Source organism: Crotalus tigris, unplaced genomic scaffold, assembly GCF_016545835.1.
Source record: "Crotalus tigris isolate CLP2741 ecotype Arizona unplaced genomic scaffold, ASM1654583v1 scf7180000022970.308977840:1548163, whole genome shotgun sequence".
NCBI classification, from domain to species: Eukaryota; Metazoa; Chordata; class Lepidosauria; order Squamata; family Viperidae; genus Crotalus; species Crotalus tigris.
Window position 1 is genome coordinate 846,722 of NW_024099557.1, and position 13,586 is coordinate 860,307.

Consider the following 13,586-nt stretch of genomic DNA (forward strand, 5'->3'; position numbering starts at 1 on the left):
CCCATGAGATATTGGAAAACTGCTATCATGTCTCCCTTAATCCTTCTCTTCATTAAACTAGGCATACCCAATTCCAGCAGCCATTCCTTGTTTGTTTTAGCCTCCCGTTCCCTAATCATCTTTGTTGCTCTTCTCTGCACTCTTTCTAGAGTCTCAACATCTTTTTTACATCGTGGTGACCAAAACTGGATGCCGTATTCCAAGTGTGGCCTTACCAGAAATTCTATCCCCTCCCCCCTTCAAAGACTGTAGAAAAATCCTTAAGGAGAAATACGGTACTTAATTCTACATATAACAACAGCAGCAAGAATAGCATATGCACAGTTCTGGAAAAATGAGAATATACCATCAGAGGAAGAAGTGATAAGAAAAATCCTGGAATGTGCTGAGATGGACAAATTAACAAAAGAGATAAAAGAAAAGGAAGACACAGAGTACTATCTAATATGGAACAAGTGGTATGACTGGTTGGAGACTAGAAATAATAGAGGAGAATAAATGTGGAAAGGTTAAATGTGGAAAAAGTGTGTATAATAATGTATAGTAATAATAATATGTATTATTCTTAGTATGAAGTATAGTATGAAGGAAGAAAAATGCAAATAAGAAACAACGGGGCAACAAGGACAAATATTCTAAAGAAGAAAAAGGGGGGAAAATGTAAATAATAAAAGATTACTGTTACGAAATCGCTGTTAAAAAAAAGGGAGGAGTATACACTGTGTGAGTATCTGTGTTATGTTTTGTTTTGTTTTGTTGGTTTAAAAAATAAAATTAAAAAAGAAAGAAAAATCCTTAAGGATTGAGTAAGTCATTTCGAGTTTCTCTTTTTTCCCCTCTCTTTCTCCTGGAAAATCTGTTTTTTTCAACTGGAAGTTGAACTCTAATTTAGGTTAAAAGAAAAAAGAAAAAGAAAAGAAAAACTGCACGCAAACTCATTATTGTCTGAAATTCACCCCCATTGTCAATTAAATCTTGGCCAGCTGAAGTTGGCTAGCAGAACGCCTTTTAAAACCTTTGCTCTTTATTCAAAGAACCACCGTTCACAGGGCCGTGTTGGCAATTAACACCGGCAAACTCAGAAGCTAAACATGCTAAAAAGGAAATGACATTTTCTGCAAAATCTCAAGAGGCAAGAGTTGTTTTTTTTTTTAATAGCAGCTCAGATCAGCAAACGGTTGTCTTCAAACTTCCCAAATAGTGAATTCTTGCTGCGTCAAATTCTTCCCATCCGGTTGAAGAATTGAGGATCACCCAAAGAAGGATTTTTTTCCACAGGCCAACTTCTAAGTTGGCTCAGATCTAAAGTCTTAGGAGATCTGTTTGCAGTGGGTTAGGGGGGTGATTTTTCCACAGAGTGTAGCTCTCCATCCACTGTCACCAGACTGACCAAGAGTGGAAACTCACCCATGGACTCGGGGGTTGACCTGTTGTAGGACTTGACATCTAATAAGGTCTCGTAGGTCAAATTCTGAACCCAGAACTGTTGACCCAAGGGTGGTTCAGGGCACGTTTTGGCCAGATCCCAGCAACTGGACCACATGCAAGGAGGAGCGCTCCAGGTTTCACCTGGTCCTGGGTTGCTTTTGACCACCAGCACCCTGGAGTACTCCACCTCATTCCAAGTTGCCAGAGTTTTCTGGAGCTGCTGGTCTGCAGGTTCTCGTGATGCCGTCCCGCTTTTCATCACAGGGACAACCTTCTGCAAAGCGTTGGGAGACTCCGCCAGCCACTGCTTTCCAAGGAGGAGTTGTGGGTCTGTCTCCGCAGGTTGAGAAGGAAAGACCTTGAGGAGGTCACTGATGGTTACTCCAAAGTAAGCCTGGCTCCATTTCTCATTGCAGTGAGAAGTGAAGTCCTAAAGGGTGGGTGAGATTGAAGAGGAGAAGGGAAGGGAGAGGAGAGGTGGGAAGGGGGAGGGGAGAGGAGAGGAGGCAGGGGAGGGGAGGGGAGGAGGGAAAGGGAAGGGAAGAGGAGGAGAGGAGAGAAGAAAGAAGAGAAGGGAAGGGAAGGGAGAGGAGAGGTGGGAAGGGGGAGGGGAGGGGAGAGGAGAGGAGGCAGGGGAGGGGAGGGGGGAAAGGGAAGGGAAGAGGAGGAGAGGAGAGGAGAGAAGGGAAGGAAAGGGAGAGGAGAGGTGGGAAGGGGGAGGGGAGGGGAGAGGAGGGAGGGGAGGGGAGGAGAGGAGAGGAGGGAGGGAGGGAAGGGAAGGGAAGAGGAGGAGAGGAGAGAAGAGAAGGGAAGGGAGAGGAGAGGTGGGAAGGGGAGGGGAGAGGAGAGGAGGCAGGGGAGGGGAGGGGAGGAGAGGAGGGAAAGGGAAGGGGAGGAGAGGAGAGAAGAAAAGGGAAGGGAAGGGAGAGGAGAGGTGGGAAGGGGAGGGGAGAGGAGGCAGGGGAGGGGAGGGGAGGAGAGGAGGGAAAGGGAAGGGGAGGAGAGGAGAGAAGAAAAGGGAAGGGAAGGGAGAGGAGAGGTGGGAAGGGGAGGGGAGAGGAGAGGAGGCAGGGGAGGGGAGGGGAGGAGAGGAGGGAAAGGGAAGGGGAGGAGAGGAGAGAAGAAAAGGGAAGGGAAGGGAGAGGAGAGGTGGGAAGGGGAGGGGAGAGGAGGGGAAGGGAGAGGAGAGGAGGGGAAGGGAGGCAGGGGAGGTGAGGGGAGGAGAGGAGGGAGGGAGGGAAGGGAAGGGAAGAGGAGGAGAGGAGAGAAGAGAAGGGAAGGGAGAGGAGAGGTGGGAAGGGGAGGGGAGAGGAGGCAGGGGAGGGGAGGGGAGGAGAGGAGGGAAAGGGGAGGGGAGGAGAGGAGAGAAGAAAAGGGAAGGGAAGGGAGAGGAGAGGTGGGAAGGGGAGGGGAGAGGAGGGGAAGGGAGAGGAGAGGAGGGGAAGGGAGGCAGGGGAGGTGAGGGGAGGAGAGGAGAGGAGGGAGGGAGGGAAGGGAAGGGAAGAGGAGGAGAGGAGAGAAGAGAAGGGAAGGAAAAGGAAGGGAAGGGAGAGGAGAGAAGGGAAGGCAGAGGAGAGGAGGTGGGAAGGAGGAGGGGAGAGGAGGGGAAGGAAGAGGAGGAAAGGAGGCAGAAGAGGCGAGGGGAGGGGAGGCAAGGAGAGGAGGGAGAGAAGGGAAGAGGAGGAGGGGAGAGGAGAAGAGAGAAGGGAAGGGAAGGGAAGGGAAGGGAGAGGAGAGGTGGGAAGGGCGAGGGGAGAGAAGAGGTGAGGGGAAGTGAGGGGAGGAGAGGAGGGAGGGAAAGGGAAGGGAAGGGAAGGGAAGAGAAGAGAAGAGAAGAGAAGAGAAGAGAAGAGAAGAGAAGAGAAGAGAAGAGAAGAGAAGAGAAGAGAAGGGCAGATCATGTTTAAGGTACCGTAGATATATCTGCACCCACAACGAAATGCAGGTAATCCTCGACTTACGACCACAATTAAGCCCAACATTTCTGCCGCTAAGTGAGACAGTTGTTAAGAGAGTCTTGCCCCATTTTATGAGCTTTCTTGCCACCCGTGCTATAAGTGGATCATTGCAATTATTAAGTTAGTTACATGGTTTGTTAAGTGAATCTGGCTTCCCCCACTGACTTTACTCGCCAGAAGGTCACAAATGCTGATTTACAGAGAGTCCTCGACTTGCAACAGCTCGTTTAGTGACAGTGCAAAGTTACAACAGCACTGAAAAAAGTGAGTTGTGACAGGTTTTCACACTTACGACCCATGCTGCATCCCCAGGGTTACGTGATGAAAATTCAGACTCTTGGCAACTGACTCGCATTTATGACGGTTGCCGTGTCTTGCTGTCATGTGATCCCCTTTTGCGAGCTTCTGAGCAAAGCAAAGTCGATGGGGAAGCCAGATTCACTTAACAACCGTGTCACTAACTTAACAACTGCAGTGATTCATGTAACAACTGTGGGAAAAAAGATCGTAAAATGAATCAAAATTCAGTTAACAAATGTGGCGCTTAGCGCTTGGCCTCCATTGTGGTTGTAAATCAAGGACTATCTGTACATGACCCCAGGACACTGCAAGCACCATAAATTAACATGCCCGTTTGCCAGGCATCTGAATCTTGATCATGTGACCATGACAATGCTACAATAGTTGTTAAGTGTGAAAAACAATGGTAAGTCCCTTTCTTCAATGCCGTTGTCACTTCAGACAGTCACCAAATGAATGGTTGTAAGTCAAAGACTCTCTATATAACTTTCCACCTGATGGATGGATCTGATCAACATTGTCTTTAATTGTTAAGAATGATCGTTTTTGGGCCATCCAGCCAAACTGACACCATCTCTGGATAAATGTTGGCTAGCTCAGGCCAAGATCTGAATGTGAGGAAATTTCTTAAAGCAACCAAAGAAAGCCGAGCATGCCCAGTAGGGATGGAATGTGGGCTATTGCGGAGGCGGAAAACCCCACTGGCTGAGGTATTCTGGGAATTGAAGTCCACAAATGCCAGTTGAGGCATTCTGGGAGTTGAATAGTCCACATATGCCAGCTGAGGCATTTTGGAAATTGAAGTCCACAAATGCCAGCTGAGGCATTCTGGGAGCTGAAGTCCACAAATGCCAACTCAGGCATTCTGGGAATTGAAGTCCACAAATGCCAGTTGAAGCATTCTGGGACCTGAAGTCCACAAATGCCAGCTGAGGAATTCTGGGAATTGAAGTCCACAAATGACGCCTGAGGCATTCTGGGAGTTGAATAGTCCACATATGCCAGCTGAGGCATTTTGGAAATTGAAGTCCACAAATGCCAGCTGAGGCATTCTGGGAGCTGAAGTCCACAAATGCCAGCTGAGGCATTCTGGGAATTGAAGTCCACAAATGCCAGTTGAGGCATTCTGGGAGCTGAAGTCCACAAATGATGCCTGAGGCATTCTGGGAGCTGAAGTCCACAAATCCTAACCCAGGCATTCTGGGAATTGAAGTCCACAAATGCCAGTTGAGGCATTCTGGGAGGTGAAGTCCACAAATGATGCCTGAGGCATTCTGGGAGGTGAAGTCCACAAATGCCAACTCAGTCATTCTGGGAACTGAAGTCCACAAATGCCAGCTGAGGCATTCTGGGAGTTGGTCCACAAATGATACCTGAGGCATTCTGGGAATTGAAGTCCACCCATCTTAAAATTGCCTTCCAGATTGTGTTTTTCCTGGGGAACATACCCAGCTGCCCCTTCCCCTGAGGCCCACTTACCAGACACACGTTCTGTGGTATCCAAGTAGCCAAATTACTTTTTCTGGGATCTGGAATCTGTGGCCATAGATACTTCCGAAGTCTGAAAATTATACAGGGAAAATCACAACCTGTAAATAATAAGAACTCCGCAATCCTTTTGTGTTTTGTAAAAAAGCAAGAAGCTCTTAGCTATCTGTTTGAAAAGTGAAACCAAATGAGTTTGAAAAAGAATCAAGATGATATTTTTAGAAACCAAGATATAACAGTGAATGCCTTAGTCTTTCTTCTACAGGCAGTCCTCGACTTACGACCGGTTGCTTAGCAACCATTCAAAATTATCATAGACCCTAAAAAAGCTCTTTGGTTTTGAAGTTATAATATCTGCCTCCCGCCTCACAGTCACACGACTGAATTTTGGGTGCTCACCAACCGATTTATTGACAGCATCCCACAGTCACGTGACCGCAATTTACAATATTTACTGGAAACTTGAGTTTTGTCAAAAAATGCCCCTTATCCAAACAAAGGGCTTGTTAATTCACTTTGTGACTCTTCACGTTCGCTTAATGACTTCTGCACAAAAGGTCATAAAATCAAGCATGGTCACATGGTGGGCCACTTTATGACCATCGTGGCTCAATAATGGTCATAAATCGAGGACTACATATAGATTTTCAAATTTAGTTTTATTATATAAGCCTAGATGACACATCGCATCCTCACTGGGTCCATACTTGCAATTAAACCCTATTCTCTCTGTATGTTTAGATGAAAGATGATAGATACATGAGAGACAAAGAGCAATGACATACAGATAGATAATAGATAATAGATGATAGAGACATAGATAGACATAGATAGATATAGATAGATAGATAGATAGATAGATAGATAGATAAATACATAGATATAGATAGATACATAGATATAGATAAAGACATAGATAAATAGATAATAGATAGACAATAGATAGATAAATAGATAATAGATGAAGAGATAGATAGATAGATAGATACATAAATACATAGATATAGATAGATACATAGATAATAGATAAAGACATAGATAAATAGATAATAGATAGACAATAGATAAATAGATAACAGATGAAGACATAAATAGATAGATAGATAGATAAAGACATAAAGACATAGATAGATATAGATAGATAGACAGACAGATAGAGATAAATACATAGATATAGATAGATACATAGATAATAGATAAAGACATAGATAAATAGATAATAGATAGACAATAGATAGATAAATAGATAATAGATGAAGACATAGATAGATAGATAGATACATACATAAATACATAGATATAGATATAGATAGATACATAGATAATAGATAAAGACATAGATAAATAGATAATAGATAGACAATAGATAAATAGATAATAGATGAAGACATAGATAGTGTTATGTCCCGAGCCTTGCAAACGGCTCGGGCGTTTGCAGGCAGTCCCGGGCAGGTGCAAAGCTGCCCGGGACCAGACAGGCTGTCGCCAGCGCCGTGCGCATGCGCGGGTGCTGGCGCGGGAAAAGTAACCCATTTACCCGGGAGTTGCCTATATAAGAGGCTGCGAGGCGTTTGGGCGAGGCTGAAGCCATCTTCCTGTAAGCTGAACGCTGAATAAAGAAACTGAGAACTCCAGCTGCTTCTCGTGTCTGTTTTCCCGCCACGGACTCAACACTGGCGACGAAGGTGGGATGCCTTGCACTACCTGGAAAGGAAAGAAGTGTAAGCTTACCCAAGGAGTCCTGAGCAGCGGAAGAGGAACGGCGTCGACTCGGCAGCTGCCCGCCAATCCGGTGCGCATTCGGGGGTAGGCTGGCTGATAGACCCGTCTCCTGAAGATCCGAAGATGGCGAAAATCGGAAGGCTTTCGGAATTCGACGTCTCACATCCAGAGCGGTGGGAGTCCTACGTATCCAGAATGGAGAACTACTTCAAGGCAAACCAAGTGAGGGAAGATAGCTTGAAGGCCGGCCACCCTGCTTTGCGTTTGCGGCCAAGACGCCTTCGAAATCGCAGAAAACCTTGCAGCACCTGTCCCAGTAGAGTCTGTAAGCTACGCAGACCTGAAGAAGCTGCTGAAGGAGCACTTCCACCCCAAGGTGTCCGTTATCTCATGGCGCCACACACCTTCGAACAGAGGGATCAACGGTCCGGTGAGTCAGCCAAGGAATACATCGCCGCGTTACGGAAGGCCGCCAAGCCCTGCGAGTTCAAGGACCTCGAGGAACGACTGAGGGACCGATTCGTGTGCGGGTTAAGGCATCGAGAGCTACAACAGAGACTTTTCGCTAAGGAAGAATTATCCTTCCAAGACGCCTTAAGGGAAGTCACCGCAGAAGAAGCAGCAGGCGGCGCCGTCAAGAACATGCGGCCGATCAGAAGCAGTGCAGAGGGTGCGTCCGTGCACCAGGAAGACGTCCGACGAAACTCCGAGGAGGATCCGGACGAGGAAGTCGACCGTCTACACCCCGCGAAGGAAGAAAACCAGAAGGGAAGCTCTTCGGCTCCGCTCAAGTGCATCGGCTGTGGAGGTCGCCACAGGAGAACCGACTGCAAGTTCCGCTCCGCTACCTGCCGGGCATGCGGCAAACAAGGGCACATTGCAGCTGTGTGTCTGGGCCGATGAAAGGCACAACCCCAAGAAGAACGCCTGAAGGGTACCAGACTCCCCAGCCAGAATAGGGTAGGTTTTTGCGCTTCGCGAAGAAGCATCTGTAGGACAGGCACACACAAGCCCATGAAGAAAAAGCTGTCACTCAACGTGAAGCTACAAGGGGTTCCATTATCTATGGAACTAGACACAGGGTCTGCCCTTTCCATCATTTCATTGCATACATTTAGGAAGATTTGTTCCAGTAGTGGGACTAAGGCCAAGTTAAGGCCTTCTGATGTTGTATTAACAGATTTTCAGAACTCAAGAGTGTGTGTTAAGGGGGAGGCCACCCTTAACGTGCAATACAAGAGTTTTGAAGGTCCACTAGACTTATTAGTAGTAGGGGGTGAACGAACGAGTCTCATAGGACTCGATTGGTTTGAGGCCCTGGGGATACACGTCACAGGACTCAACAGCTTACAAACACTCGACCTACAGGAAGTCTGCAAAGAATTTGCAGATGTTTTCAGCCCCCAGCTGGGCACATTCAAAGGACCACCTGTGTCCTTAAAGCTAGACCCCACTGTCACTCCCATTAGGATTAAAGCAAGAAGGGTCCCTTTTGCTTTAAAAAGTAAGATTGACACTGAATTAGACAAACTAATCCAACAAGGAATCCTAGAACCTGTTGATTCCAGCCCATGGGAGACCCCCATTGTCACGCCTCTAAAGGCAAATGGGGACATTCGCATTTGTGCTGATTACAAATGCACACTCAATAAGGCATTGCAGCAACATGCCTATCCTGTTCCTGTGGTCAGTCACATCCTGGCCTCTCTCAAGGGGGGGCGTGTTTTTGCAAAGCTTGACCTAGCTCAAGCATATCAACAGCTGCCTGTTGATGATGATGCTGCTATAGCTCAGACCATTGTGACCCACAGGGGAGCCTTTAAGGTAAAAAGGCTACAGTTTGGAGTGAATGTCGCTCCTGGGATTTTCCAAAGCGTAATGGAAAACACACTACGAGGTATACCAGGGGTCTGCCCCTACTTTGACGATGTCTTGATTGCAGGAGACTCCACACACATTCTAGCTGAAAGGCTTAGGGCTGTCCTGTTAAGATTCAGGAAATCAGGCCTCAAGCTCAGAAAAGACAAATGCCAGATTGGGGTGCCTTCTACTGAATTTCTGGGATTCAAAATTGATGCTGCTGGGATTCATCCTGCTGAATCCAAATTAACTGCTATTTTAGAAGCACCCAGGCCAAAGTCTAAGGCCGAACTTCAGGCCTTCTTAGGCCTCCTGAATTTCTACAATTCTTTTCTTCCACATAAAGCTAGTGTAGCTGAGCCTCTTCACAGGCTACTAGACAAACAAGCTGTGTGGCTGTGGTCACAAGTACATGAGGCTTGCTTTAAAGAAGTCAAGGCCTTGCTCACTTCTAACAGTGTTCTTGCACATTTCAACGAGTCTCTTCCTGTGTGCATCGCTTGTGATGCGTCCCCCTACGGGGTTGGAGCTGTCCTGAGTCATCTCAGGTCTGATGGAACTCAGGTTCCTATTGCATACTACTCCAGAACACTGTCTTCTGCCGAGCGCAACTACGCTCAGATAGACAGGGAGGCTCTGGCTGTTGTTGCTGGAATTAAAAAATTCCACGATTTTCTATATGGCAGGCATTTCACGGTCTTCACTGACCATAAGCCTCTGCTGGGACTGTTTACCACACGTAAGCAGACTCCCCACATCATTTCCCCTAGAATGCTTAGGTGGTCTATTTTTTTGTCTGCATATGATTTTTCATTAATCCACAAGCCTGGGAAAGAAATGGGCCATGCTGATGGCCTCAGTAGGTTGCCTCTGCCAGTAGTAGAAGCTGACCCCGCGCCAGCTGTCAACATTCTATCAATCCAAGCCTTGCCCGAGCTCCCTCTTAGTGCCAGGGATGTTACCGCTGAAACAGGTACAGATCACACACTTTCACGTGTCCGCTCCTGGGTCCTGTCCGGGTGGCCTGAGCACTGCCCTAGTCCTGAGTTTCAGAGTTTCTGGTCCAAAAGGAACGAACTGTCCCTTTCTCAGGGTTGTCTGCTTTGGGGAAACAGAGTTGTCATTCCCACCTCAATGAGGACTAGGGTCTTAGAATCCCTCCACGAGGGTCATCCTGGCATTGTTCGTATGAAGGCTCTTGCACGAAGCCACTTGTGGTGGCCTGGTTTAGATAAAGGTATTGAGGATACGGTACACGCATGCCACCTGTGCCAACGATCTCGCCCAGAGATGCCCCAAGCTCCTGTGCATAGATGGGAGGAAACACAGTCCCCATGGTCTAGGGTGCACATTGACTACGCTGGGCCCTTTCAGGGCCAGTTCTTCTTGGTCCTTGTTGACAGCCATTCAAAATGGCTTGAGGTTGTGCCTGTCTCATCCACCACCACTGCAAAGACTATTCAGGTACTGAGGGGGATTTTTGCTGCACACGGGCTGCCAGATGTCATTGTGTCCGACAACTGCCCTCAATTCACCTCCTCCGAATTCCAAGCTTTCTTACAGGCAAACCTGATTCGTCATGCCACGTCTGCGCCTTTTCACCCGTCCACCACCGGTATGGCTGAACGCATGGTGCGCATCGCAAAGGACGCCTTGAAGAGACTCACCTACGGGGACTGGCATCACAGGTTGGCTGACTTTCTCCTTTCTTATCGCACCACACCGTCCCCTTCTACAGGGAGAAGTCCAGCTGAACTTCGTTGGGGGCGCCAACTTACTACTAGACTTGACCGGTTGCATCCGGACAGACTGCCTTCATCTACCTCACATCCTAGGGCACCTAGACAACTACTTGTGGGTGCCACGGTTTGGGCTCGCAATTACGGGCCTGGTCATACATGGGTCCCCGCTTCTGTGTCCAGGATCACAGGTCCTCTCTCCTACGAGGTTGCCCTGGACCACGGTCGTGTCCTGCGTCGGCACATCGACCAACTTCGCTCTAGGCGAGACTTTTCTGATGAGACTCCTGGGTCTTTTCCAGGGGGGGAGGGGGACCCTTTGGAGCAAAGGGAAGGGCAAGAGCTACTGCCCATCTCCACTGAAGGAGCCACAAACGGCCCATCCCAGGGTTCCGCAATTGCTCCGAAAAGGAATTCATGGAGCTTACCCACACAACAGGCACTCACGCCTACTCCAGCCAGGGAGTTACCCCGGGGGCATACTCACTGTCCACACACAGCACACAGCACTCCAGCAACGGGGGATACCCGGGGGCATCCCAACAAATCATTCCCCGCAAGAGAGCTGGCACACAATACCCAAGGGTGGCCTGACCTTACCCCAAATCCTACAGGGGGTCAAACATACACAGAGCTAGTCGAGGAACCAAGTCCCGACTACAACACCCCTAGCACAAATCAGGGAACACCTGAGTTTTGGGAAAGTACAGTAACCCACACGAGCCCGAGCACAGAATGGGGTTCAGGGATGGGACAGCCTCCTGACAGGTCTTGGACTGACCTAGGAGGTTCTACAGAGACGCCCAGCAGTGGCTATCACTTCACGGGGCCTGAGGGTCTACAGCTAGGTAGGACAACCAGGTCACAAAGCAACAGAAGCCCTGGCCTGACGAGCCCGGTGGGCAAGCAAGCAGGCCAGGCATCGGGGCACAGTCCTTGGAAAACACCAGGGCACAATAGAGAGAACAGGCTCACGCCTCCCTCCAGTCAGGGGACTTATGCCAGTAACCCAGAGCTAAGAAGGTCACAGAGAGCAAAGAAATCTCCTAAGTACCTAGAAGATTACATAACATTGCTGGCAAGGCAAAAGCCAGTAAACAGTGGGAGCACTGGGGAGCAAATTGTCGTATAAAATAAATGTTGTATGTTGGTAGTAGTTTTAGCCCGGGGAAAAGGGGTGTTATGTCCCGAGCCTTGCAAACGGCTCGGGCATTTGCAGGCAGTCCCGGGCAGGTGCAAAGCTGCCCGGGACCAGACAGGCTGTCGCCAGCGCCGTGCGCATGCGCGGGTGCTGGCACGGGAAAAGTAACCCATTTACCCGGGAGTTGCCTATATAAGAGGCTGCGAGGCGTTTGGGCGAGGCTGAAGCCATCTTCCTGTAAGCTGAACGCTGAATAAAAGAAACTGAGAACTCCAGCTGCTTCTCGTGTCTGTTTCCCGCCACAGACTCAACAGATAGATAGATAGATAGATAGATAGATAGATAGATAGATAGATAGATAAAGACATAAAGACATAGATAGATATAGATAGATAGACAGACAGACAGACAGAGATAAATACATAGATATAGATAGATACATAGATAATAGATAAAGACATAGATAAATAGATAATAAATAGATAATAGATAGATAAATAGATAATAGATGAAGACATAGATTGATAGATAGATAAATACTGAGATCAAATGATAGATTATAGATGAGACATGAAAGAGATAAGAGACATGAAATAGATAAATGATAGATTGATAGATGACAGATGAAAGAAAGAAAGAAAGAAAGATGATAGATAAATGAGACAGATAGATGACATGGATAGAAGATAGTTGATAGATGATAGATAGATATGTAAGTAGGTAGATGGATGGATGGATGGAGGGAGGGAGGGAGGGACAGAGAGACAGAGACAGAGAGACAAACAGGCAGGCGAACATAGGGAATGACAAGGATAAATTGAAAATGCAATCCTTATTGACATACGATTGATGTCTGGAAATGCAGACCAGAGTTCCTGCGAGGAGAATGATGAACCCTATGCAAAAAACGGAGAGCAGGATTTCAACTTCCCCGTAGTCTGGAGAAAAAGAGAAAAGAAGGCTTAGGACGGTGAAAGAGGATTTTAAGAACTCATGTAGGCACTTTTTCTTTTTTAAAGATTTTTTTAAAGCCATGCACTTCCACAGGCTGGTTCTGAGCGAGCCACAGCCCAGGGATTGGAGACCCCTGACATAAAGGATGCATACATGGGCTGCCTTGAACCATGGTTTATCCAGCTTGCCTCCAGCAGATGTGAATAGTCCAACCCTGGATGTTTTTGAGAAGAGATTGGACAACCATTTAACTGAAATGGTATAGGGTCTCCTGCCTAAGCAGGAGATAATAATAATAATAGTAATAATAGTAATAATAGTAATAATAATAATAATAATAATAATAATAATGTTGGAAGGAACCTTGGAGGTCATCTAGTCCAACCCCCTGCTCAGGCAGGAAACCCTACACCATTTCAGACAAATGGCTGTCCAGTCTCTTCTTAAAAACTTCCAATGTTGGAGCATTCACCGCTTCTGGAGGCAGGTTATTCTACTGGTTAATTGTTCTCACTGTCAGGAAGTTTCTCCTTAGTTCTAGGTTGCTTCTCTCCTTGATTAGTTTCCATCCATTGCTTCTTGTCCTGCCTTCAGGCGCTTTGGAAAATAGCTTGACTCCCTCTTCTTTGTGGCAGCCCCTGAGATATTGGAAGACTGCTACCCTGTCCCCCCTCGTCCTTCTCTTCATTAAACTAGACATTCCCAATTCCAGCAGCCGTTCCTTACATGTTTTAGCCTCCAGTCCCCTAATCATCTTTGTTGCTCTTCTCTGTACTCTTTCTAGAGTCTCAACATCTTTTTTACATTGCGGTGACCAAAACTGGATGCAGTATTCCAAGTGTGGCCTTACCAAGGCATTGTAAAGTATTAACACTTCACGTGATCTTGATTCTATCCCTCTGTTAATGCAGCCTAGCACTGTGTTGGCCTTTTTGGCAGCTGCAGCACACGGCTGGCTCATATTTAAGTGATTGTCCATTAGGACTCCGAGATCCC

At 47.4% G+C, this 13,586-nt stretch overlaps 1 protein-coding gene across 2 annotated transcripts in view; it reads right to left on the reverse strand.

The window, feature by feature from the left end:
- Window positions 1-688: 688 nt before the first annotated feature.
- LOC120297063 (granulocyte colony-stimulating factor receptor-like) overlaps window positions 689-13,586 on the reverse strand; it is a 63,740-nt gene continuing 50,842 nt past the window's right edge. The window contains exons 13-15 of one of the 2 annotated variants that reach the window (XM_039319278.1): window positions 12,481-12,574; window positions 5,166-5,247; window positions 689-1,858 (exon numbers count right to left, since the gene is read on the reverse strand). In XM_039319278.1, coding sequence (XP_039175212.1) covers window positions 1,334-1,858; window positions 5,166-5,247; window positions 12,481-12,574 — 701 coding nt within the window. In that variant the 3' untranslated portion in view covers window positions 689-1,333. The remainder of the gene's footprint in view (window positions 1,859-5,165; window positions 5,248-12,480; window positions 12,575-13,586) is intronic. The other variant, XM_039319279.1, reaches the window with a different exon arrangement.